The 27,956-nt window shown below is 35.3% G+C and overlaps 3 protein-coding genes across 3 annotated transcripts in view; all 3 read right to left on the bottom strand.

The window, feature by feature from the left end:
* Positions 1 to 5,045, bottom strand: part of LOC118740647 (CD109 antigen) — a 158,186-nt gene extending 153,141 nt beyond the window's left edge. The window contains 1 exon segment of the mRNA XM_036472259.1: positions 4,247 to 5,045. Within this exon segment, the coding sequence (XP_036328152.1) occupies positions 4,247 to 4,359 (113 nt within the window). The 5' untranslated portion in view covers positions 4,360 to 5,045.
* Positions 5,046 to 8,664: 3,619 nt separating this feature from the next.
* Positions 8,665 to 22,321, bottom strand: LOC118741882 (CD109 antigen-like). Its single transcript, XM_036473859.1, has 8 exons — positions 22,060 to 22,321; positions 21,729 to 21,996; positions 19,614 to 19,716; positions 17,056 to 17,231; positions 16,442 to 16,974; positions 11,639 to 12,478; positions 11,281 to 11,565; positions 8,665 to 8,910 (listed from the first exon to the last, which is right to left on the bottom strand). The coding sequence occupies exons 1-8, from the start codon at positions 22,306 to 22,308 to the stop codon at positions 8,722 to 8,724; spliced, it is 2,643 nt and encodes an 880-aa protein (XP_036329752.1). The 5' UTR covers positions 22,309 to 22,321; the 3' UTR covers positions 8,665 to 8,721.
* Positions 22,322 to 22,412: 91 nt separating this feature from the next.
* On the bottom strand, positions 22,413 to 24,751 carry LOC118741675 (CD109 antigen-like; the record flags this gene model as incomplete). The annotated part of the gene is given in 2 exon segments (XM_036473649.1): positions 22,413 to 22,981; positions 24,498 to 24,751. Coding segments are annotated over 2 exon segments (723 nt in total). The 3' UTR covers position 22,413.
* Between the last annotated feature and the right edge of the window lie 3,205 nt (positions 24,752 to 27,956).

Here is a 27,956-nt window from a genome sequence, read left to right as displayed (position 1 = left end):
AAAAAAGGTGGGCGGAAACTACATAGACAAAAAGGAAATGAAGAAAAAGAATGATATGGCAAATAAAAAGGTTAAGAAATAAGCAGCATTGGCTAACGATTACGGTGTATTTTTATGAATCAACTTTGTAATTTAGAGCCAAGACACCTATGCAGTACTTATTATAACTATTTCAGCTCATAAGTAGGCCAAAAGTTAAATGAACCAGGGAAACTTTTTTGAATGGAAAATTTTAGCAAATCGAAAATCTATTTGGTTTAATATCAAAAGCATGTCACACGCTTAAAACGAAAGCACGAAAACCACTTTTTCAAAGCGTTTGAGACAATATCAACATTCTTTCCCACAAATCAATCAAGCCAAGCAACAGCCTTCCATATATAGAAATTGCAGCAAAAAGCAGTTCATAAGCAGCTTCTACAAGCGCTTGCGCAATGATTATGCAAGAAGCGAAAAATGGCTAAGATCGAATGAAATTTAATACATTGGTAACTTTTGAGTGCTAAAAAATTATTTAAATTAAATTAATGTTATCTAGTTGATTTTTCGAACTTTAATTAGTTAAGCGAATTTTTAAGTGAAAAATATATTGCTTTTAAACTGTTATAAAAATAATTCAGCAGCAATTGCAAAAAAAAATATGAAATCGGAATGTCAGAAAAAAAAACACTAACGCAGTGTTGGCGTGTACGTCAGTTAATTCCGCAATGCTAAAAGTGCAACCTACGCAACCTAAAAATATAAAAGACCTGATGATTAACACGTTTTTTTTTTATTTATTTTTTTTAAACAGTTTGCCCAAATAAACTAGACTTCTATAAATTTTCGAGTGCAATTTGTACAGTCAAAATTTTTGCGCTTAACTTAAATTGTAGGCGTTCACAATATGTACTTTAGAGAGCTATAATAATAATAAGTAAACAGTGTAAGAATAACATGCTATTTATTACTTATGTATGTATATGGGGCATTCCAGCTCGATTCGGACAACGTTTATCTTTTGCATCTTCGATGTTTTCCTATACCAGACCTTTTTTTTTAATTTTTTATCGTCCTGCCGTTTTCGTGACCTCCTGAAGAAAACTAGAGTTTTCCGATCGAAAAATATTGAGATCTATATTATATCTACGAAAAGTTGTTTTTCCCCGTATAAAATACAGGAAAAAATCTAAGCGACCTCTAAAATTCTTTTAATTTTCAAATAAAGTAAAAATAGAACAGTCCTAGGGAATGAGAACATTTACAATTCGACTCTACCTTTTTTTTTTAGACCATCCTAATGTACGTGCAATTTGTATTGGAGATTTTTTCGACTATGCGCGTATAAAACAGAAGGATTCTACTTCTAATTCAAAGAAAATTTGCCAAAGAAACTATGAGTTTGGAGTTTGTCAAATTGCGAAAATAGATTTGTTTGCATTTTGCTGTAGTGTCGTAAAAAGGTGCTTAAATAGTCAAAAGAAAAAATTGACCCGCCCTAACATACATACATACATTTTTGTGGGTCTACCACCTTTAACATTCCCATACATAGTATTTGAAGTCCGAAAAGTTGATATCAACCCACTTCTTCTTGTTATTATTATATAAATACGTATGTAGATACATACATATACTTCGCAGCTGGCTACTAAATACACCTGTTCATTCATTCACAACTTTTTTTAATACTGGCGTACTTTTAATTTGCCGGAAAATGAGATTTTTTCAGATACATAAGTAAGTACTTTTGCAAATTATATGTATGTACCTACATACATGTATGGACTTGCATATATAAATTTTTAGTGGTAACGTGTGGGAACATAAAATCGAAACTACCATAAAAGCACCTACAAAAATACGTTTTCTTGTAAGCTTTCAACTACAAACATACACACATAGTATACAATCAACATAAAATTGTAACTGTTTGCCTATTAGGCTAAGAAATAGAAACATTAAATCTCTTGGCGGTATTCACTAATTTTAGTTCTTGTTTTTTCCACTTTTTATTTTTAATTGCATGCAAATATATGCATACGCACGTATTAGAGAGTTGCGCAAGTCATCCTAAGTCTGGCGCTTATACATAGTACATGAAAGGTCGCACTAACTACACATTTAATTTGTAAACAAGTATTATATGGGGAAAAAGTTTTTATGAGCTTGCTGTTAAGGACTCTGATAGGTCAGATATCTGATTTTTTTCTTTTCTAAATATGTATGCATTTTTTGTAATTTTTTTAAAGAAATGAGTAACGAGCGAAAAATGTTTATAAAAAAAAAAATCATTTTAACAATTAATTTTATTGTCGGATAGTAAAAAATCGATTGAAGAAGTCTAATTGACTTTTAAAGTTATTATTTGCCGCTAGCTGGTAAATCGCCGACTGTGCGGCCGCGGCGCCTGCATACACGAAATTAATGACATAAAAATATCTTTCTAATAAAGTAAATTTTCAGTTGGAAATTATGTACCTCTCAGAAAAACACCCTTTACATACATATAAACTTAAATAGGCTTGTCTCCCGCATGCTCACCGAGCGTACAGTCACAGCCTCTTTCCAGCGTAGTGTGAGCTAAGGTACCCCGCAGGGAGGTTTTCTGTCACCTAGAATTGAATTGCATATCCAAAAAGTTTCTAAAAGTTCTGAATAATAAGTGTGAAATTTTTATAAAACTTTGTTGCCTTTTTTGAATTTTTTTACAAAGTTTGAAATTCTGTGTTTTGTAGTTTTTGCTATAGAATGAAATATGTTTGTATACAAAAAATTATAAAATTAAATATTAAAAAAATGAATAACGAAAGCTTGTCAATGTGTGGGTGTAATATAGTTATTATAAGCACTATAGATCACTTATTGTTTGGGTATATCCAAGTGCACTTCCTGTGCAGATCTCTACTTAATACTTACGGTGCACATAAGGCAAGTGCTTCATAACTATTACTGGCCTTTAGTTAGTCAAACATTAAGGAACGTTCATACGTAAACTAAATATGTAGTCACTTTTGCTTTGTGTGCAGTGGCGAGAATGTAAATAGGGAAAAGACATTTTAGCAAGGTATGGCTAATTTTCTTAGTTAAAAAATATAAATCAAAATTTCAAACTTTTTAAAACAATTATAAAAATTCGACGAATTTTAACAAATGTTGGTAAAAATCTTAAATTTTTAATGACATTTTTTAGAACTTTTCCGAGTATGGAGTTTTATAGCCCATTAAACTTTAGTGTAATAAAGTGCATAAATATTTGAAGTAGCTAGGACTTACTGTTGATTTTTGGCAACTTTTTGTTCGCGCATTCGGCATTTTTTTTTTTGTATGGAGAAAATGCGCAACACCTTCGCTACAACAAAATGGCCAAAAAATCGACAGTAAGGACTAGGTACTTAAAATTTGCACTTGGGATGACTCAAATTGAATGGGCTAACAAAACTGCATACTCAGAATATTTCCAGGAAACCTAATTAAAAAGCTCAAAATTTTGATGAAACTTTGTCGAATTTCCCTAATTTTTGTATAGAGATTTAAATTTTGACTTACACGGTTTTTGTTAGATAACGAATAGCCAAAGAATGCTAAAATGTCTCTTACTTATTTTCATTTTCGTCACTGTATGTATGTACATACATATGTACGTATTTACCCGCTTGTCGCTTAAGTCTTTTGTTTCGCAGCGAAGCGATGCGTTGCGTGCACCTACTTACATACATATGTATGTGTGTGCATATGCTGTTTGGTAGGGTTCTCTGCTGGGTATGAGATCACTTAATGCCCCAAAAGCAAACAGCAAAGCAAATAACAAGATATTTTGCAAAATTTTTGGAATGACTCAGAGAGGAATGCGTCAATTACACATTTAGAGTTTAGAGTGACAAATAACAAGTTATAGTTAATTAGACATTTACCTATATAAGCACAATTAGCGAGCGTAAGGTGACAGCTGTTACAACAGAGCGCTAAACGAGATTCGCACATATCTTTAGCTTCTTAAAAATATTTACATATATACATATGTAAAAATGAATTTATAAGTAACGCCTCCTTGCTCTCTTTCGACTACTTAGCTAGGTACTCATTCATTCCATTCGTTAATCGCTTCATTCGTCATGCATTCATGTTTGCATTCCTTTGTCTTATTTGTGTATGTAAGTGTTTTCACATCACATTTCGCACTTAACTTTAAGATACATACTAAATAGTTAACCTACGTACATGCATGCATACAAATGTTAATGTCTTCATGGCACGATATACTAACCCTTGACCAGCAGTCAACTGCGTCCAATGCACCAAAGTACCAACGAAGAAGAGCAAAACAAATGTGAAGCAGTTAAGCGGCAGCGGCGTCGCTCTACACCGATAGCGTAACATATTTTTGCTTGTTTGTTGTTGTACACTTGCACTATTCAGTGTTTGTATAATAATCGTTGTTTTTTTTTTTTTGGTTTGCCCACTTAGTATTGTTTGACATTCAACACTCGCTACGCCTTTTGCACACACTTTGCCTTTATGACTTCGTCAGCATCGAAAATTTATTTCTGTTATTTATTTTTTGGTGGTCAATGCTTCGTTTGGGCTTTGTATGAAGCTCTGGATATATTTATTTGTTGTATGACAGTGACCTAATGCGTGTGTATGTGTGTGTGTATGCACCCACATTAATATTTGCACGACTACTACTGGTGGTACAATGATTTGCTTCGCCACTCTTCTGAAACAAAAACTTCTTCACTTATCCACCATTCACAATTTTGCTATTTACAATTAGCCAAACTCGTTGACTTATTGATTAAGCGCAACTCTGTATGCTCATTTATATGTATGTATATTCGAGTAGTTATATATTTTGCAATACTTGAATTTTGTAATATATTCACATTCACTTAGCCCACTTGCACGTATTCCACTGATTTACTAACTCACTTGTCCGCTTGTCCGACCGCTCTCGTTTAATACTTTGCGCCTGCGTGTTAATGGTTTTTGCGAAACTTGTGTTGCTCACTTGCCGCGCTCTGAATCGTTACTGATTTAACTGACCATGTTAAGTGTCGGCGCCAGAAACTGGCTTGAACGTTGGCGCGCTAGCTTTAAGTTGCGCTTTGTGTTAGTGTGGCGTTGTGTTTGCCTGGAAAGTTTATTCTGCTGAAACTTTTAGTTTGAAAGCTTCCAATGATCAATGTATTCATATATTTAGGATTATATAAAGCTTCTGCTGTGATTTTCTTGGTTTTGACCCATGTTTAAACTTGATACGAGCGCAGTTTGATACGTCAAGCAACTACTTGCATTAAATGGTATTTTGTTTTTCAATATATTCCCTTTTTAGCTTAGACATGCAGCGTTTTATCAGTTTTTTATACCTTTCAAGTGTAGTAGAAGCTCAATCATATATGAAGAATTGAACGTTCTTTTGTTTTTCATTTCGTTATGACTAATTTTGAATTACTATGGACAACTAAAAAGAGGATTCCCCAAATAAATATTATGATGCTTCTTCTTCCTCTTGATTTGCACTGTCGCAAAGAACATACACATAAACCGAATTCTGCAATCCTGATTTTAACAATAAGAGAAATAGTAATCAGTACATTTGCAGCAGAAACAGAAACAAGTACGTTCGACATTTTACTGTTGCTGTTGACAAACTAAATGCCAAATATTTGCCGTTCGCGCTCATTTATCAAAACAGAAAAGAAAAACGATAAAAAATTCAATGAAATTAGTTCCTAAAAATTGAATAGAATTGAAAAAATATTTTCCTAGTTAAAGTAATATAAACTAAAAATTAAATTAAAACAGACAAATAATAAAAAAATAAAATAAATACAATAGATTGCAAAAAATTAAATGGGACTAAAAAAATATTTTTCTTTTTAAAATAATATCTATAATCTAAAATAAAATTAAGAAATGAAAAAAAAACAAATAAGTCTCTAAAAATTCAATGAAATTAAAAAAATATGTTTTTAAAACAATAAACGCTAAGAACTGTAAAAAAATTTAATTAACAAAGAAGAAGACAAAATTCTACCAAAAAAGGAAGAAAAAATATGTTTCTGAAAAATAACTCCAATTTAAAAAAATATATATTATGTTATGCTAAGTGCAGTAGAACGCAATATACTGCTGTCACGATTACGGAACTATTCCTATTAAGAAATGAATCAAGAGAAGTTTCACTTCCGTAGCGCAGCCGTTCTTTATACCTTTCGTGAACATGAAATTACACATACATATTATAACCTAGCTCCGGTTGTATGTATGTATGTAAGTACCGGAATAAAAAGAGATAAACCCATAAAAAAAAAAGTATACCAAAATGATCAGAACGTCGAGCTGAGTCGATTTAGCGCAATCTAGTCCCACACTTTACGAGATATCTGACTGAAATTTGGTAAGCGGGTGTATTAATCATTTTTTGGAACCGGCTAAATCGGATTATTACAGTACATAGCTCCCATAGGTATGATTAGGTTGGACGGCAGTGCTATGTGGACTCACTTAGACTCGGAGTCCTTTGTGATATCCCCGTTCCCGTACGAACCACCAGGTGGTTACCAAAATAGTGCATATGGTTCTAACATCCATCACTTTGAGGTCATCGACGCCATTGAAGGAATAACTGCCAAGAGCTTTTGCTCTCAGTTTCAATAGAGCCGGGCAAAGGCGGAGGAGATGTTTGATGGCTTCTTCTTCCTCATCATCCATGCAGCTTCTGCAAGTGGTCGTTCCGGGGTAAGTCCACTCTAGCTGCGTGTCGCCCAATCAGACGATGTCCGGAGGGAACTTTATTCACTATGCGAATGTCCGGCCTCCATAGATTAAGTAGACATCTACTTAGTACGATGCGCATAAAATTCTTTGAATTTTTCATTCAGTAAAAATGTATGTAAATGTTTGAAGAGGGATGCCGAGAGTATCCCTTATATCTGTTCCAATGGCCAGGTACCCCGACTATGCGTGCGTTGAATGTATCATCCATTAAGAGATCGGCGGCATTGAGCAGCTACTTTTGAAGTCAGAAAAATTTTCCCAGGGATATATAGGCGCCTGGCGGCCAGTAAAAATGCAGATATCATGACGAGGAATCGTATCACAACGTATCACTGATGCGGGAAGTGTGGGTGGGTGGATTGTTGTTGGTTGTAGGAAACTGTGGTCATTTAAAATTTTAGAGTGACCTATGTGTGGATACGTCCATTTCTTAGTCGCGGTAAGCCCAATGACAGTTCAACATGCCAACATTCTCGCACACAGATCCGTTGGGAAAAATATTAGTAGCGTGTTGACCGCTTTGGTGGCTGTTGTCTTCATGGCTCCTGTTATTATCCTGTTGAACTTTGTCCATTTTCTTCGCTTTAACTTCATTGGAGAGCATCCCATCAAACTACTACACCGTAGAAAAAAATCAGTCTTACCAACACGGTATAGATCCACGTTACGATTTTGGGCTCCAGACCGCAGTTTTGGCCAATAGCAGGAGGTGCAGGAGTATACAGCAGTTATGACTTTGCGAATCCGTACATCGATGCTAGATCCGCAATTTAATTTCCTATTTAGATCTAGATATGTATCCTGATCAGTTCCCTGCAATGAACAACCGTTTAGGTTGATATTTCGGAGTGATGGACGCCTTTGTTTCCTTATATATAGTGCCAGTTATGATTTTGTGGAATTTACTCCCAAACGACGGTTGCTGCACAATCGCGAGAGTTTATTTTGTAGTAATATTTTTCTGTAGCCGTAATGGTAATATCATCGGCGTAGGCTACCACTTTGTCGCCGCTTCTTTCTATTTTTAAGCAAAGTGTCAACAACAGAGGAGTCTTCGATCAGAGTGGAGATTGTTGACAAACGATACCAGCGTGATGACTGCAACCGGGCTGATATTGTGGAAAGTACCTTCAATTTCCAAGAAGACAGATAGAGCATAATCTTTGTAATGCCAAGATTTTTCGATGTCAAAGACAAGGCTATTTATTCTTTTATTTATATGCATGTTGGGAAGTAGACAGCTTCGAATAGCTCATATACAACTGATTGTTCAGATATGAGGTTTTGTTTTAAGACCCTTTCAGCTTGAATGATAAAACCGTAAAATTTTGTGAGTAATCAAACAAAGTCTACTAACATCCGTGTTATATTAGATATATCTTTCATAAAACTGATTGTTGAGATAGGCATTTTTTTGATATAGCTCCTGAATTTAATAGCTACCATTCTGAAATTTCGTGAGATATTTACTAATGAACTATACAAGCACTAGTAATAAAATCACGATGATAGGCCCACTATTAGTTATAACTCCCATGCAACTGATTGTTCAGATATCAGGCTTTGCTTTAAAACTCCTTAATTTAGACAAATTAAACCCCAAAATCTTGTGAACTATTTATTCATTATCGTGTAAGTAAAGAGAAAAGCTCGGCTATCCATAACGTATACTTCCTATACCACTGATTGTTCAGATAGTAGATTTTATCATATTTAGCCATTTATATGGCTGAGGATCTGTTTTTTTTTCTATTATTGCCTTACTTTACATACACCCTTTGAACTTTCTACTTACATATTTACATATAGACATAAAGTCTAACACCCAAATTGATAAAAAATAAAATACACTTTTGCTGCTTTATAAATCGAAAATTTGTATGAAGAAGTCACTTTATAAAGCTCTTTAAACTTATTGTATTTTTTATAATTAAAGCCATAAATATTTAATTTTTTCGTCTAAATTTCATAAAAGTATTTATCCATAGAATTTTTCTTATAGTAATCATAAATAACAATTGAACCAGCTTTTTGATTTGTTACATTATAAACTTTCACCATTGGTATATGTAGACAATCACTAGAATCCTTTGAGAATCCCTCGAAGTAAATGTCCAGTTTTTGATTAGATTTTGACCGTTTTATCATCTAAAAAAATAGCAAAGAAATACACGTAAAGTTCATTAAGCAAGAAGTCACAACAAATTTTATAAACTAGTGAACAGAACGCATGACGTTAAAACACTGACATTGAATTTAAATTTATAAACGGATAGCAACTTTATTCAGAAACCAAAACAAATATTCCAGATGTTTCATCATAATACGTCCAGCCATTTCTGAGTGAAGGGAGGTCTCGCATGGTGTCTATATTTCATTGCATCAAATTTCAAATCACCCTGCACAGCTAAAAAAAGTTCTAACTTCAAAAAAAAATTATTACACATCTAGCGGCCAAGTGCTTTTATTTTACATCTCATTTTTTGAAATTCGAGGTAACGGTGCAGATCTGATGACCTTCACAAAAAATGCTGCTGATAGATATTATTTTTCGAATAGATGGCAATCCTAATCAAAATTATTTTCAAACTAAAACTTACGTATGGCACTCAAGAATGATAGAATACAAGATTGCGCCAATCGAGCTGAGAGTAACTGGCCGTGACGTCAATAAATACCAGAATGAGAGAGCAAGACGAACTCGACAAGAAAAAGAGGAAGCATCGGACAAAAGGCAGTATTGCCAAGTTTTGAATTTGAAAAAGCACCAAATTTTTATTGGTGTATTTTATAGACTTTATATGCATACATAATTTTATTGTAAGGATGCCGATTCAAATTAATACAAATCAATATTTCTTGCACGACGGTTGATTTTTTCTGACATGATTATGATTGTCACTGTGCCATTGTGTTTAAATTTTTGTAAAGTTGCTTACCACACTTACGATTGCTCTAATTTTGCTTCCATTTTTTAAGACTTTCTAATTTGGTGTCTTGAAACTAAAAACAAAAGCACTGAAAACGCGCCAAGAACCAAACTCAAAAATTTTCGCGTTTTGAATACCCACTAAATTTGGTGCGATTCATGCCTTGGCAACAGGGGAATGTAAACAAAAGTATTTTATGACGTCAGCGATTAGGTGGATGCTGTCAAATCGACGAAGAGAGGGTTAGCGGTCGGCGAATGGCGCTACCTTTATTTTCTGGATCGTGTATGGCACTCATATTTTAATATTTATTTAATACAACTTGTGTATAAGTTGAATAAATGCGAGTTTTCAAATAGGTGGCAAACCTCTTTTAAAGTATTTTCAGACTTAAATCTTTTTAAATCTCTTTTGTTTGGCATTGTGATACATATTGCAACCAACTGATCAATTAAGTTGAATTTGACTTTTAAACACGTGACAACTCTCCTAAACATATTTCAGAAATAAATTTTTGTTAAACCATTTCGCTTGATACCCAACTTAATAATTAATTTAACTTATTAAAAATTTGAATTTAAAATTAACTTAACAAGTGGCAACCCTCTTCAAACGCCTCAATAAATTCTATACGTTGAAACCAAATATCTTATTATGTATTTCATATCCTCGTTTAAAGTAAGTCAAGTTTTCTCAAGTGGGCCACCCAAAGTTAACTTCTCGATTTTTTATATTTCATTGATCGCTTTTGAAAGTTAACATGGTGTGCAATATTGACACCAACGATTTTGCGCTAATTTTATTTTTTTGACGAGTTATTTGCAAACAAATTTTTATACAGGCTTTTACACTTTTTGAAATATTTCAGCAACCATTCATTCGAATCTTATGATTTTTTGACAGCAGTTAGAGAACTTATTGGGCAACAAAATAAAGTGGTCATTTTGTAAAATTTCGACTCTTGTTTTATAAAAAAATGTATTTTTTTAATCAATTGAATTTTTTTTACCAACTTCTATATACCTAGGAAACTTATTCAAAAAGCATTATTTGCGCTAAACATTCAATTTTACTTTACAAAAAATAATTTAATTTAAAAAAATAATTTGATAATTCTTGATTTAATACTTAAGTTTAAAATGTTTCTTTTTAGTTCATTTAAATTATATTTTACCTTTATCTTAATCTTAATCTTAATCCTAATCTTAATGTTAATCTTAATCTTAATCTCAGTCTTAATCTTATTCTTAAACCTAATATTAATCTTCTCTATCTCTATCTTTATGCTTATCCGTATCCTTATCCTTATTTTTATCTTTCCCCTTCACCTTCATCTCCTCAGTCTGAACCATAATCTTTGTCCGTGTTTTAATATTTGTCTTTGTCGTTGCCTTTATTTCTGTCTCTGTCGATATCCTTATACCTATCATTATGTTTTTCTTTGTATATATCCTTGTCTCTCCCGCCCTAGTTGTGTTCAACGCAGCCGTTCGTTATCTGTCCACGTTATTTAACGTAAACATTTCCCAAGTCAACAACAAGTTTTACTTAAAAAATACATTGTCTATTTTTTCATTTGTCTTTTTACCTTTGTTCGCTTGGTATAGCTGAGGTTGCAGCAATCGGGCGCTACCTGTTCGCTAGACGGCAAGTTCACTTCCATAACCGCCATGCCAGTGCGTTCCACATGAATGGAATGTAAATGTGCGCAGATTTCTAATGTTTTTCTTATAGCCGATGGATTGGAGATCGAAGAGTTTACTTCGAAAACGGTTTTCTCAGGTATCAAGCTATTGTAGCGATAATTAATTTGGAAAGTTGCCTTGCCCTTGCCAATGGAGTTGAATTCTAATCCTCGTATATGCTTGGGAAGCTATTGAAATAAAAGGGAACAAATGTTATTTAACTAAAAAGGCGCTTATTCCCAGATTAGTAAGTAAATTTACCTGAATTTTTTTGTTAAGATCTGTACTATTTTCTCCAATTTCGAAAGTTTGTAGCAGTTGCCCTTGCGCATGCACATCAATCTTCAAATTGCTATCCATTTCCTTGTACTTCGCGGCATAGGTGGCCAAGGCGCGCAGTCCCACCTCAGTTTCGAAGGTCGACGCAAATCCACCATTACTATTCCGCTTCAATACTAACCATTTGATAGTTGGAGCAATTGGTTTTTTCAATTCCATCAATGTCAATAGTATATAACCCGTTACATAAACATCAATATTACGTGGCTGCTCAGCATATTGCCACCATTTGTAATTACCGCTGGTCTTTGCTTTTCCTTCCAATATTGTTAGTAGCTCAGTGACCATAGGATCTTGACACAATTGCAATACATACAAAGACAAAGCAATTGAACGCATATCGCTACTTTGCTTCACATTATTTTTCACATATTCTAAACCCTTGTTCACAATATTTTTATATTTTTCTGTTGTATGTTGTTGATTTTGAAGAAAAGCAAGTAGCACAGATGCAGTTACACTCAATTTGTCAAGATTCGCGAAATCCAATAATCGGCCATCTTCTCTGAAGCTTCCGTCTGCCTCTTGTTTGCTGGCTAAAAATTCAAATCCGCGTTTAAGGACATTATCATCGACGAAACAATATGATTTGGCTTCGTCAAATATGCGCGTTACATATGCCGTTAGCCAAGTAATGCCGGGCTCACGACCCCAAGTACTAAACGAACCATCCGAAAGTTTGTAGGTAAGTTCACGCTGGTAACCAATTTCGAGGTAACTTTTGGTTTGTTCGAAAAGCGTTTTATTCGTTATCGAGGTGCTCTAAAATGGTGAGATGTATGTAAAAAATATTTAGTAACTAGAAGCAACAAGTAAGAAGTTATTTGTATAAGTAAATTCACATAGATTTCGGGTTCTCGTATCAAACTCTGGAATTAGAATTCGCCGCTATTTATTTTCTCATTTCTTTGCTTAAGGAAGGGTATGTACCGAATGCTTGGCTGGAGCTGATGCCTGTATTTACATCTGATGCAGGGAAAACCAAATCCCTCATAGGCAAACCACTGCAGGTTGATAAGTCTATCAATAGTTATTCTAAAGGCACTTGTAAGACAGGGAGAAGCTAGCGTACTATTTCCTAGAGATAACATAGACACAAGCATAATCTTTGAGAGGATGTTTAAAATAGAGTTAGGATGTACAGGCGTATCGAAAACTCCAGGAGTAATAGGAACCATAAACTTCGGTGCCAGGGGCAGGATCTCTGTTTCTATTGAAGCATTTTTCAGACGGAGCTAATATTACATAGAAGGTACCGAAATAAGAGAATGACAATTCTAAGCAAAAGCCAGGTTGAGCTCAAAGCACGCGTATCATATGAAATTAAACCATCATTAGTCTTTGAGTGCATTGAAAAGGTTAACGCCCTTGGTAAAGACAGCGGACTGTCTCGCCAGAGAACGAAAGTCATAACTTCAATTAGGAGTAGGTCTCACAACGTTTAAGAAAGAGCTCCAGAAGGAGAGGATCTAAACTGGCACAACTTAGTAGAACTGCGACAGCGAAGGAGTCTACTAGGAGGGTAAACAAAGAAGAGATTCCAAAACTTAATTAGTCTCCTAAGGGATTAACGTAGAATACTAACAGGTATCTTTACAGAACCCTGATGACTATTCTATGTTAGTACTTATTGTAGAAAAATCGCTAGAATTTAATGACTGTACCAAGGGCGGCATCCTGGATATTAAGTTATGTCTGGATAAGCAAGATAAATGAAATTCTGAAATCGCTGTGGGAAAAGGGAATAAAAGCGATAAGCGACAACCGAAAAGGTTTAGGAATTAACACCTCCAAAACAGAAATGGCGTTATTCAGCGCAGCGAAATGTCTAAATATAATCCGGAATTTCAAACTAACTTCGAAAAGTAATGTGTTGGAGACAATTAAAAAGCGGCTTGCGACTTACTATACCTACAAAAAGGCTCTTAGAAAATAATAGCGACTGTCGCCCAAGCCTTTAATCAAGCGCATTGAGTGAAATGGGATTCAAGTTAGTAAAATCGGGGATTATACGATAGTGTCGTGCGGCGGTGGCATCACTGGGCTATCCCAATACCACTCGTTGCTCGGTTATCGGTCTTAACAGTATAAAATGAAAACTCCACAGCTGATAAGATGGACAGGTGTGGCTATAAGATGGCATTAAACGTGACAGACTCTATACCACCACCGTGTAGTACTCATTTTAGGAAAACAGATGAAAATCCTATAGCCGTTACAAAGAGCTCAGTTAAACAGGAAAAAGACAAAATACCTTATCAGAATCGATGCTCTAACAATAGCGAATAATATCGAGTTCGCTGTGTAAAAGCTGACGCAAATTTTGTCTATACCGAAAGCTAATGGGTCGATTACGGATAGCAACGCAACCACGGTTCGGTTGTCAGCTGGCAACGCAACTGAAAAGAAAATTTTTATTACGAATAGCAACTATTGTTAGTTGCTGTAAAGTTATCGATAATCGAAACGGCAACCAGCAAGTGGTTGTAAACAAGCTGTGCTAGTAAAATGAAATTATTAAAATAAAGAGTTTTAAATAAAAGCCTGCAATAATTCTGCGTTCAGTCAACTATTTTTTGAAGAGGGACAGCGGCACATGGACGCGCGGCCTCAATCAGGCGATATTTAAGGGTTAATTCCCTTACTACTACTGCCTGCACTGTAAGCAAAAGTTAATGCTTCGAAGGTTTTCAATTTTCGCTCCTGAATACGCTCCAAAAACCTTCCCAGCTACCACAAAAATGTAGTTGCCTGAACACACACTTTGTAGCAACTGCAGTTGCCAGTTGAGAGTTACCAGTTGCCATCTATAATATCGTTTCAGCAACTAGCAACGCAACTGAAGATGGGTTGTTACGAAAATTGCCCCCCCCATAAGATGTTTACCTATCAAAAAATAGAAGTAATATCACTTACGACATTTTTAGTTTTTTTTCTGTGGCGAGTTTCAGCGATTTTTCCACTTGAAGTTGAAGTTGGTGATCGCAGAATAGCTTTTAAAACAATTAAAAGTGATTTAAGTGCAAATATTTGTACCAGCAAATTTCGCGCATCGAAAATTGGTTTCAGCGTTTTTCTTGAAAATTTTAGTAATTTATTTAGCTTCCCTTTTGAGATGTCTTCTAACTAAACGAATGGAGAGATCTCCAAGCATTTCAATCGTGGCAGCCTCTTCCTATTTTTCTTTTTGATATTTGTAATACCAACTTTCAATTTTCTACTGTAAGCAATGCAGGGTGCTCAATGACCTTGAAATGCGCTACCGGGTCGCTTTGAAACTAACAAAAATATTGGTGACTTTTATAAAAACCTGCTATTGCCATGACAACGGAAGCTAATAATATTTTTTAGCTAATTTTACTTTAAAATGTTCTTAGGTTGTTTAACCAATTGTTTGGTTAATATATGTATGTACAAAACATTGCTAGAGCAAAATATAAACATTTCACGAGCATCCTCTAAACTTATACTTAGAAACAGGGACCGAACATAACAGTTATTGATGAAAACTGTGATTGAAAAACTCACTATGTAGGAAAGGTTCTACACCTAAGTGATACATACCAACCGATTTCTTTTTTCACCGAGAATCAAATTTGGAAATAAATTTTTGTTTGTAATTTTTACTCAAAATGAAAAAAAAAGAATTGAAGGGGTTAGAATCAAAAGGATCTAAGTAGTTCTGACACTTTTTTGAGATAATTAAGGGTAAAGTTGCTTACTTATTGTAAATTCTGGGTAAATGCATTTCAAATGATTTTTGCCTAAATGAATGAAGGTTAATTAACTAATTTAAATGAATGTTACTCTTTCCATAAACACTATATTTAACTATACAAATATAGGTATAACTTATATTTTCAAAAAATGTCACTTAGACCCTTATGATTCTAACCCTTTCAATTATTTTTGATTTTTGTATTATATGTCTTAGATAACAGTTATTGAAGACTTTTATTTATAAAAGACATCAATAAAAATCAGTCACCGACTTTTATTTTTTAAGTCAAACGCATAAAAGTCATTACCATTTTTCGCAGTTAAGAATGTGTTTACTACGACTTATACAAATGACTTTTATAAATATGATTTTAAAATTAAAAGTCAGTGACTGATTTATATTGATGGCTTTTACAAGTAAAAGTCTTCAATAACTGTTATCTAAAATAAATAATTTAAAAATCAAAAATAACTGTTATTTGCTGATTATTTAGATAAAACTCAAAAATAATTGTTATTTTGGATTTATAAAATAAAAAACAGAAAAAAACTGTTATTTAAGGAGTAATTAAATAACAGTCAAGAAATAATTGTTAAAGGGCGATTTTTTAACAAAAGTTGTAACTGTTACGGTCCAGTGCTGGCCCAGCACTTCAATAAATATACATATCGTCGATGTTTTTGCAAAACCTCCCATCGCCCAATTGCAAACCCGCCTATCTTACGGTACTCAAATTTTACAGGAGAGCGAAAAAACGGCGTTTCTTTGAAGGCATTGCTTTGGGAGGCGGTATATTCTCTAGCTATTATTTTACAAATCTGTTGTTTTAATAACGATTTTACGATTTTTTTTTCAGGGTTAACAAATCTCATTTTTGCCACAACGGCGATTTAGGCGGTTTTGCAACTGGTCGATGTGCGGTTTTGCAAAAACATCGACGATATATTTGAATGAACACTCACTTATCAGATATGTACATATGTATGTATTGTTGCAAATCTCACCTGTAAATATTTCAACACCAATAAATTCGGCACCGAATAAATCATATTTTGTTCGCCACAACCTGTGGGACTTCTAATAAGTCGATCGAAATTCTCACCGCTATTGATTAAATTCAGCATAGAGCCCATTAAAAAGTTCATAACCGATATTTCAATGTGTTCAGAGCCTGGCACACTATTTTGTGGTATATTCAATTGAATCGTTTTACTCTCTTCTCCATTAATGTAGAAGTCCATATTTTTCCATACTGTGGTACCTTCGTACTCTACCCGCAGCTGCTTTATGATCGCATCGCTGGCGAAAGGACATTCTGCCGATATCCTTAGAGTTATCATGCCCGTCACTTTTGGACGTATTGCAAAATGTACCGTTGTAGTTTTTTCGCGACGCACATGCGTAGAAATGGTGTACTTTGTTTCACTTAATTTCGCAACGAATTCAAATTCATCATTTTCAATTTCCATGGAGACACTAGCACGCGTGTCTGTATGTAGATAGTTGAAAACTACTACAGGTAGTGTAATTATTTCACCTGAAAAATGCGTAGGCGGTAAGTGAGTATACATACATATAGTATTTTGTGTTTGTTTAGTATTTGTAAGTATTTACTTGCCTATTTTTACGGCATAGGGCAAATTGACTGTAACAAAGAATTCCAAAAATGTTCGCAAAATTGTTGGACTTGATGTGAGTGCAAATCCAGTTTTCGGATTAATTGAAAATCCCGTAATCACCCACGATGTAATGGTGTCTGGTACTTTCTCCACGACTGTATCCTGACCATCGACACTGAAATTGAGAATACCCTTTTGCAAAAACTGAACAAATTTCTGCAATTTTTTTAACGCAGCACCGACTACAAAAGTATTTTGAGACTTTGGGTTCACTAAATACCGCGAGCAAAAGTAAAGACTTTGCCTTTACTAAATACTGGATACAAAACCACTTAGTAATCATGACTTGATAAATCCTAAATACATACATACTAGCTATTTACTCAGTGTAAAAATAGAGAATTTAGGGATCTTCGAGACTATTCCACGATTCACGAGACTAAATATTTCGGAATTTTCGAGACTGCTTCGGGATGTTTAGGGTTTTAGAGACTATATCGAGATTTTAGAGACTTTCGGGACTATTTTGGGATTTTCCACACTCCTTCGGTATTTTTAGAACTTTCGGGACCATTTCGGGATCTTCTGGACTACTTCGCAGTTTTCGGGACTACTTCGGGATTTTCAGGATTACTTCGAGAATACTTCGAGGCTTTAAGAATTTTTGGGGTTTTTGGGACTATTTCGATAATTTTTGGAGACGGCTTCGAGATTTTTAGAATTCTAGGGCTGTTTCGCTTTTTTCGACATAAATATATCGATAGATATATCAATAAATATGTCGATAAATATATCAATAAAAATATCGATGATTCATTTGAAAACAATATCGCTTATTATATCGATAAATATATCTATAAGATCGATAAAAATATTAATAAATATAACGACCGCAAAATCTATAAATATTTCTATATCAAGATCGATAAATATAATGAAATTTCTGAAACTGTTCCGTATGATGCGCATAACTATTAGTCACAAAATTTCGTTCGATTCCATAGAATCAGTCATCTTTATTGAGCATCTCGAAGTGCAAATAATGTGCTTGCGATTTGTGGGGGATCGATTTTGTCGAGAATTTGGAAAGAGTATTCAAAGTTTTATTGAATTGGTGAGTATAAACAACCGAAGATCGGGACGGTGTTATGGATATGTAGGGATAAAAACACTTACACATTATCTGATTTCAAATATTTCAAACACCTCCCTAAGGCACATACAAAATTGATTGCCAAAGTTTGATAGGAATCTCTAATATCAGTTAGGTAAGTTTAATCTGGCCGGTGTGTTGCACTATACAAAAACAGGAGCTCAACATTAAGCGTTAAAGTAGACATCACAAAGGATGTCAACGTTTTTTTTTTCCAAATTTCATTAGTAATTCCGCTTTAATTTTGATATGTCTTCTAATTTCTCGAATCGATAGGTTCCCAAGACTTTTAGTCATGTTTTTGACAGGGCAGAACATCGGCGTATAAGTTGCTCTCAGCTTACCACGATTCCCGCACCTGTCTGCGTTACTTATATCCATTCCAAGTGGATGAGTAGCCACCAGGATATGCCCCGCAAGCAATCGGGTAACAACTCGGCAATCCTTTTTTTATAGCCGGAACAAAAAGCGAGTATAATTACATCGGCTATTTTCGCACATAATTTTTGCTGTTTTGCAGGTGGGTAATTTACTTCATATAGCCCCGAACAAGCGTTGGCGTATTTTGCCTGTATGATTGTAAGAGTGGTAGCTCTCATCTGCTATTTCATTATCATCTATTTCTTCGTACCCAGCACTTAATAATATGCAGTCTTGTTTATGTGACCAGCCTGCCAATGGCTTAAATGACTGTATCCGAAAACTTCTGCTTGAAATATGCTGCAAAGATCAGGTAACCTTAGTGCCCCCCTAACGTTCAGTACCCGGCAGTATATTCCGGCACTCATTTTAGAACCTCCGTGAAGATGTTTAGGGCTTCACGGATAGGTTTCATTCGCTTGCGCCCTCCCTCCTCCTCAATAGTTAGATAGATAGTTGGTTGGGTATGGCACTGCGACCAGTAGGTCTATTGTGCCCCCTCCTCAATAGTTAGGCGAATCTTCGTTCCCAGATAAAGCTAGGTCTGTGCTGCCTGTGATGCCCGTCCAAATTAAGCTCATACAGCTACAAGTCATCTGATTCAATTAAGGGCTCATTGAAATTCAATTCCTTATCACTCCACAAATGTTATATGACAAAAAATGCACTAAATACAATTTACGTATTTTTGTAATTTCATGGGCGCTGGGTTGTGTCTTAGTTTTGGGGCACAGTGGCCAATTCGATTCTAGATAAGAATTGGCAAATTTTTCGGATGAATTCTCTTACCGCGAAAAAATAAATTGGTTTTCATTATTTGGAATTTCGCTTCTTATCGTCTAATTTTTAAGAAAATATGTATATTTAAGCCAACTGTTGCAGATAAGAGAGTCGGGATGCTACTTCCTGAGATATCTTTAGGTTCTTTACTCTTAACAGGTCTAATTATCGCTTATCATAGCAAACACAAATGCGCTTACATACCTCATAAAATCATCGAAGGCAAAAGTTTCAAAGAAATTTCGACGAACACGTTTCTTAGGTGCTGAAGCTCTGGCTCTTATATCCATTGCAGTTTGTGTTAGCTCTGAAAAAATCAATTGAGATTATTTAGATAATGCAGGTGTGTGCTTATATAGTTGTTAAAGATAAACAGATGAATACTTTGATGTTATATGAAGCCAAAAAAAATTTTGCTTTGCTTTTTGATGGGATTGGCGGCAAATCAGCATCCATTATGAGCTGCTGCCCAATCGCAGTACCTTTAATTCTGACCTTTATTGTCAACTGCTGGGACTGTCTGAAGGAAGCAATTGTCTAGTAGCGACTAGCTTTGGTCAATACGAGGTAAATTGCTTTTTTATGGCAAAGATTTTTCTGTTGAAAAATTCGTCTAAAGAGGTTTGTGAAAATATGCGGCCCAAGTGTTTTGCAAATAGGGACCGAGGCTTCTATGAAATATTCGCGAATGCGAATGCGAATGTTAGGAATAACATTAAAACGCTATAATCAACTTAAGTCATCATTTTTATTACTTAAAAATTTTGTAAATTATTAGAACATTGAACGAGCGCTTAACCCTTGCACTGTTTAAATCTAGTAGTCAAAGTTCAAAAGGGGCATATTATATTTCAAACAAGTAAGGCAGTATAAGTTCAGGCGAAACCGAACTTTATATACTCGGCGCACGGATTAAATATCGTCTATCTACCTTTCAGTAAATTGCATGATAAGCAAGAGTATTTTTCCCGATGCCAAACAGTTTCAATACAATATATAGTTTCAGTATCAATATACATTTATGTATGTAGTCATAAGTGGGTGGTGCCACGCCCATTTCATAAAAATCAATAATATTGTGTCTTGTTAAGAAATTGTTGTAAGTTGACGTGTTTAGTTATTGAAATATCGGAATTTTCAAATTTCGGAAATTTAATTGATAAACTGGTTACCGAGATACACATATGTAAGTGGGCGGTGGCACGCCCATTTTCCTAAAAATTTCCCTAAGTAGCATTTTCTGCTGAGAGCTCGTTGTATATATCGATTTTGAGTAAACAAGCTTATATAGTTACTAATTTATGGCAGTTTTCGTATTTCTGTAAATTACTGTGGGAGGTGGGCGTGGTTCTTGTCAGATTTCAAAAATTTTCAAAGCGTTTCTTAGTGAGGCTCTAAGGAATGTTCGTACCGAGTTTGGTGCGAATTGGTGAAGGGACTACAGAGATACAGCATTTCATCGAATCATTCGCATAACGAATGCGAATGCAAATATTCGCCACATCCCTGGTGTGGTCATAGCTGAGGCCCTAAACAAACGCCCTAAAATTATTTCACACTTTGCAAAATATTGATTTGTTACAAAATGTAGATACAGTGACTCAAACAAATGACCACGTGTTGATTATTTTTTTTTTAAATATACCGAATGTTTTTCAAGTAACATTTTTTTGTTATATTTCTATAAAAATACTGTCCAAGCTTTAAGCAAAAACCATATAAATCAAAGTTTCGAACTTTGTACAAAATTTAGGAATATTCAACAAATTTTCATCAAAGTTTCAAACATTTTAATCTGAATTTTTCGAACATTTTTGGGTGCGCAGTTTCATAGAACATTCAATATAAGCACGAAAAATCAACGCTACTTTTTATAAATTGCATTTGTTATATAAAAAAAACCGCATAAGCCGTCACCAAAAAATATTTATTAAAAATCAACGCGATTTTTTAACGGGTTTAAACTTGCACTTCAAAAGACTAAAATTGTATGGGCTACAAAACTGCGTACCCAAAAAATGTTCTAAAGATTCATATTACAAAGTGTGCAATTTTGATGAAAATCTGTGGAATTTTCCTAAATTATGTATAAAATTTGAAACTTGAACTTATATGGTTTTGGGCAAAGCTTGGGCAACGTTTTTATACAAAAATACCAAAAAAATACAACTTGAAAACATTGTGAATATTAAAAAAATCGACACATGGTCGCTTGTTTGAGTCACTGTATGTACTTTTGTACATATGTCATTATAAAAATAGGTATACTCCTGACATTTTGTATTGTACATATAAAATATACAATTTAAAAGGTCTCACCTGCATCGTAGTGGGCATTGGTCATTGTTACGAGACCGGCAATTTCGCCAGGATAGCTGCTGTTTGGCGGCAAATAAGCTTCTGGCGTTTTTGTTATCACAGTTTCCAAACCATTGAGTATCGTTTCGGCATCAAAATCATTACCAGACCTAAGCAATAAAACACTCTTATCCATGCCAAGCAAGCCAACATATGAGTTAGGATCGGTATCCACAGTTATGGAAATAATACTACCAGGTTTAACGGTTTCAGGTGTGTCGATGGAAATCTGAAAATTTAAGCGAAATTATAACAAATGCAAAAATGAGTAAAAAGTTTTTTTTTTACTTACACTATTTTCAAATTGCTTTTCTACTGAAAATGTAGTCTCATAATAGAACATTTTACCATTTTTGAAAAAATAAGCAAAAATATGCGCTTTTGGCATCATTTCATGTGTTGGTGTAATAGAGAATTGATGCTTTCGGCTGCTGCCGCCGCTGGGCACTTGTATGACGTTATTATAAATGATATTGCCACGTCCAACAATCACACAAACAAAGCTAGAAAATGACTCATGCGCCACCAGACGTATTTCCATAGGGCTACCCACCGTAGGACTGAAAAAGTAACAAACGTTTTTTTAATCACCAAATTTTTCTTGCTGGCGTCTCCGGTTTTAAGTCCAACTTCGAACTCGTTTGTCTTACTTTTGCGTTCTTACGTAGACCCCACCTTGACTGCCATTACTTCGTTGAGAGAGCCTTATTTCCCCTAACGATGTTTCTCCATTATATTCGATCGTTATATTGACATTAGTGTAGTTTGAACACGTAATTTCCGCTTCAATATCACCATTTTCATCGGCATAACTAACAATTTTCGAAGGCTCTTCATTCACGTCCACATCGAGTTTCACATAAATTTCTTCATCGACATCAACCGGCGTTGCATTGAGGTGTGTAATGCGCGCACGATAGGTGAATGTGTCGCTTGGTCCATCACATTCGTGCGCCATTGGCGGTGTGTCGATTAAATAACGTTTGGCCAAAATACTAACTGTTTTCGAAACTGTACGCTGGGTTAAGGTGACAGTATCTTGTATGGTGGCATTTATTTGTATCCTCTGAATTTTCTTGCCAAATTCACTTAGTTGAAGAGACAGTTCCTTTTTTCCATCAATCAGTGGAAATTCTCGTTCGATGGTAGGTCGCTCTCCCTTTGAGATGATCTTTAATAGACAGTTTCCCGATATAGGCTTGCCAAAAGTGTAGCTAGAAAAATACAAATTTTATATACATAGTGTCTAAGTTTGGTAATTATGCAACTTAAGTTTTAGTAATCTATGAGTGATTTGCAGTTAGTCTGCTTACCACATAAAATTGTAATAATCTATTAATTATTCTGAAGATCCTCTAACTATCCTACGACTCACAATCTATCCTTGACTGGAATCAAATTTGTGATCAATGAGGACTCGCTGCCCAAAATTTTTCTTCTTCTTTAATGGCGCTGTAATCGCCTAAGCGATTTTGGCCGATTCTTTCATTCGAACGACATGGCCAAGCCAGCGGAGCCGCTGAATTTTGATTTGCTGCACTATGTCCAATATTGATGTAATAAGCTATGGCTTTTACTCTATAATCCTCAAGACCCAAAAAGGGAATGTGGGTAAAGCCCAAACCATAGACGGCAATGCGAGTAAACCCACAGAAACAAATCCGCTGTCTCAAAACGGTTTTATAAAAAAGATAACTGAACCATCTCTGCACCATGAAGACTTGGATAGACCAATGGATACTCTCCCTTTCGACCTTTTATGCCGACTGCTTGCTGAGATCTTTAAGGCTTGCCTTCGCCTTTATCACATTCCTCGAGGATGGACAAAGGCTAGGGTTATCTTCATACCGAAAGGTGGAAGGCTCTCTCACGTCAAACCCAATAACTTCAAGCCAATAAACCTAACGTGCTTCTTAAAACTCTAGAAAGACTTTTTGACGCTCATATCAGACAGCGCTTTTCTTCTGAGGACGTGTCGGAGTGTCAACATACCTATTCTAAGGGCAAATCCGTGGACACTGCGCTTCACGAAATTGTGCACAAAATTGAAAAAGGACTCCCCCTTTAAGGAATCTACCTTAGGCATCTTTCTTGACGTAGAGGGCGCCTTTAACAATATTCTTCCAGATGCTGTTGTGTGCTCACTTTCAAAAGTGGGGCTGGAGCGGCCTCTGGTGGAGCTTATAAGACTTCTCCTTGAAAGAAGAATTATCTCATCAGAGTTGGGGGCTGCGTCCATAACCAGGCATGCAACGAGAGGTACTCGTCAAGGAGGAACCTTAACCGTAAACTCAATTCTGATGAGACCTTTTGCAGAGCGCTCTCTGCCTCGTCAACCCCTGGTAGAGGGAGTGTGGACTTAAAGTCAATCCCACCAATACCGAAATGATACTATTCACGAGGAAATATAAGATACCGTCTTTTCGTTCTTTCACCAAATTCTGAAGGGGGTGTTCTTGAGCCATTTTTTGATATAGGGCGTTTTCGAACCGGCTGCCGAGAACAGTCGACCTTCCGTTCTCTCTTCCGATATACTCCCACAAAAAAATTAATACATTTTTGGTTGTAATGAGAAACTGGTAATCGATACAGCTACGAAATTTTTACACAATATTGAAGAAAAGGTAGCGATAATTTCAATTTCTTATTTATTTATTTTTTTTGATTATGATACTCTTGAAGCAAATGATATATGTATTCTAATAAAAAATAATCCTAACTAGTACTTACTGCGCCCTCACTGTTACAAGAAATGCTTCCTGATTAAAAGACACATGACTGGGTGCATCCAATTCCACCTCAAATAAGGGCAGCTCATATTCTTTAACTTCAACAAATTTTTCTGCCAACTTGATATCTCCTTGGAAAACCTCCATAGACCACATACCCGAGACGACAGACTCAGCTAATTTTAGTTTACCCTTGAAGACGCCTGTATTTAGAACAATATCACTAAAACGCTGAATGCGATTATTCTCAGAATCCTATAAAAGAAAAAAAAATACACACACACACGCATATTGCCATTAAACATTAGTTCACAATAATAAATTCCCATATGATGCTTATCTCACCTTAATTAGCACAGAAAGGGGTTGGTTGACCTTCGCCGGTAATAAATACTGATCTAAGAATATTACACGGAACTGTATCGTCTCTCCATGTTTATACATTGCCTTATCAGTTTGCAAGTATACCCGCGGCAAATTGTCTACGAATTCCAAATTCGTTGCATTTTCGAAGAGAATTCCCGACAGCCCCTTGGCTTCTAAAGTGTATGTGCCCACTGCAATATTGGCCAAGTCAAATGTTACACTGCGCACAGAGTTCGACGGCACATCGATTTCTGTAAACTCTATGTAATTCTGTGGTCCTTTTAGAGTAATTCTGATTTTCGCATTCATCGGCACATCTGATACACTCACATGTGTGGTGTATTTAGAGTTGGGCCGTATAGAGCCGGGTGCTGCTATTGTATAATATCCTTGTGCCTGTACATAATTCACGATTACCGTAAGCACAAAAATGAATATGCCGAGCTGTTTAGAAAACGTGTGCATTGCGAATGATGCGAAATTAAGTACTAAATTGCAATTGAATTGAATTTGAAATTTACAGATTAGATTACAGATGCATTTCCGTAGTATACATCGAATTGTAACAGTCGATTTGCTTACACATAAATATGTACTTATGCATAATGAGCCACTATCCCTATGGAAAATCCTATAGTTTATAGCTAGCGCGCTTCTAGTGTTCTTGGAAATCAACTACGAAAGTTGAAATTCAGTTGAGTATGCAAAAGTTAGTGAATCTGTTGATAGATCTAGAAAAACGGAATTCCCAATATTCTTTTTATATATTTACACCGATACCAAGGAGATTTCTTTGTGTACCCTCTCGGGAATAGAGGGGGCTATCGATAATACTGCCTATGGCTCTATCTCAAGGGCATCAGTCCAAAGAGGCATACACACATCTACTGTGGGCTGGATCGGCGCTATGATTCTTGAACGTGAAATCACATCTTCCTTGGGCAACGCTCAAATGAAGATCAGAGCCATGAGAGGTGTCCTTTCTTCCTTTCCCTGGACGCTTATATGCAGTAGACGATCTCCTAATCAGACTAAATTAGTAGGCTTATATTGCTGCTAGAAACGCAAATTATCCGGGAATTTTAGTTACTGGAAAATTCGGCAGCAGTGTCGGACGTAGTGCAGTGTTTCGTGCGGTCTAAAACTGGGTCGCCAATGAGCTCCTAAGCAGAAATTCTCAAGAGGTTATTCTTGTACCGTTTATAGCAAGGTATAATGCATATTCTGGATCAGTCTTTCTTGGGGAGATGCTCAGGTATTACGTTAGATAAGGACCTAATTGGAACGCCCTTCCTAAAAAGAATGCTGTCAAAGCCAAACGAACCAAGGGAAGTCTGCTTTTGTAGAAAGTTCCAAATTATAATTATCATATTCCTACCTAAAAAAATTCTTCTTTAGGTTAAGGGTCGATGGTCGTGTTAGAGGGGCCCACGCTTGTGCACCTCCTCTTCGTTAACTAATCGCATTTGTTACATTTGACAATGTCTTAGGACTTATTCTCCGAATCTGTTAGGAATGATGTCGGGGAAAAAATCGCTCCATACGATTTAATCTCCCCTAAAAAATTTATACATATGTATGAATATGTACATATATAGACTAGGTTTATAAAATTATTTGGTGAACTTAAGACTTCTACTAAAATATTTGTGCTCAAATCAGCGCCATTTTTACTTTTTAATTACTAAATTGCATTTACTAAAGGTGCTCGTAAACGATGAGAATAAGGTCCAAATTCACAGTGCGTAATAAACTCAGAATCGGCAGTTAACTACAGATTTTCAGTACGAAAAATTGTAGTTGTCTGGCGATTCTGAGTTAACTACGCACTGTGAATTTGGCCCTAAGTCTCATGAGAATAGTAATTCACTCCCATTTTCACTGTCTAATTAGTAATGAGAGTAGGTATTCATTCTCATCGTGGAATTCTCATAAGTTCTCATGACTGGAATAATCTCACCCGCGTAACAAGTGTCGTTGAGAGTTTTCTTACACTCTCACTCGTATTGTCATATGCTTCATTGTGAAGAATTTTTATTTTCGGCTGTACATAATGTGAGACAACTTAATAACGCAATAGTAATAGAATACAAGACTGCGCCAATCAAGCTGTGACCAACCGGGTGGGTGTGACGTTATAAAAGTGAGAGCATGAGGGAGCAAAAAATAAATTCTAAAGAAGAAGAGGACACGCGAACATTTGATGCGAAATAATGATGTAAAAGCAAGTAGAATTGCACCCACTTTTCAGCCTTTTAAATTTGAACGTATATTCGGTACAAGCACACCATTTTAGGTACATCTGGAAGGTGGCAAAATAACTTGTCGGGAAATTTTCTCTTATTTTTACAGGCATTTCAACGTGTTTTCTAACTAGTGTGGAAAACTTTTCCAATGGTCTCCCTTTTTTGTAAAGAGGCATAAGCATTGGTTAAAAAATCGTTTTGGCTTGAACTGCTTAGAGAAATTCCGTCTAAGGCAATTTTTAATAGCAAAGAGTGCTTGATATAGGTCAGAAGTAAACATGGTACCGAAGGAAGAGTTTACCACTCACTATCAAAAATGTATACACATAAAAAAATTTATTTGCATTTAAAACACAACTTAACTTTAAACTTATGTTGTGGGATTGATTAACACACCAAATACGATAAACATACAAATATTCTTACTAGCAAAGTAGGTACAGTGACGAGCAAAACTTTAACATGGTGTAACGCTTTTTATATCAGCTGCCACTGTCTTTCAAAGTTCTAACGACATTCATACTCCTCTCCTCTCTTCCTCTCTTCCTCTCTCATAACGAATTGAAGTCAATCCAACAACAAAAATAAAACCAGCAGACAAAAATGTAAATTAGTGCACATGTTACAGTTTTGCATTTATATATTTTTAATAACTTTTTGACAATTTTCACGAGAAAAAAGAATGTTCAGTATACTTTTGCTTTTTTAAGTTCCTGGATGCAGTTTGGCATACCTTATTTGTATCTCTGTAAAAATTCTGGAGGTATAGCCTCCCATATATGTATACTTGGTTTGCTTTCATAGCTCATGTACTCCATTGGACGGACTTACATACTTAGTAAGCTGCG

The sequence above is a fragment of the Rhagoletis pomonella genome, unplaced genomic scaffold, assembly GCF_013731165.1.
Source record: "Rhagoletis pomonella isolate Grant_MI unplaced genomic scaffold, Rhpom_1.0 Rhpom_scaffold_00006, whole genome shotgun sequence".
NCBI classification, from domain to species: domain Eukaryota; kingdom Metazoa; phylum Arthropoda; class Insecta; order Diptera; family Tephritidae; genus Rhagoletis; species Rhagoletis pomonella.
The sequence above is the reverse complement of the archived record's forward strand: the minus strand, read 5'-3'. Positions and strand labels throughout refer to the sequence as shown.

Bases quoted from the DNA above. Each gene is read 5' to 3' on its own strand.
- LOC118741882 (XM_036473859.1), bottom strand. From the start codon at position 22,308: ATGGAAATACGTCTGGTGGCGCATGAGTCATTTTCTAGCTTTGTTTGT. The intron at 16,975-17,055 runs GCAAGTAAATAC...CGCATTTTTCAG, and splicing joins GCCCTATGCCGTAAAAATAG to GTGAAATAATTACACTACCT. The intron at 12,479-16,441 runs GTGAGATTTGCA...TCACCATTTTAG, and splicing joins TGGTGTTGAAATATTTACAG to AGCACCTCGATAACGAATAA.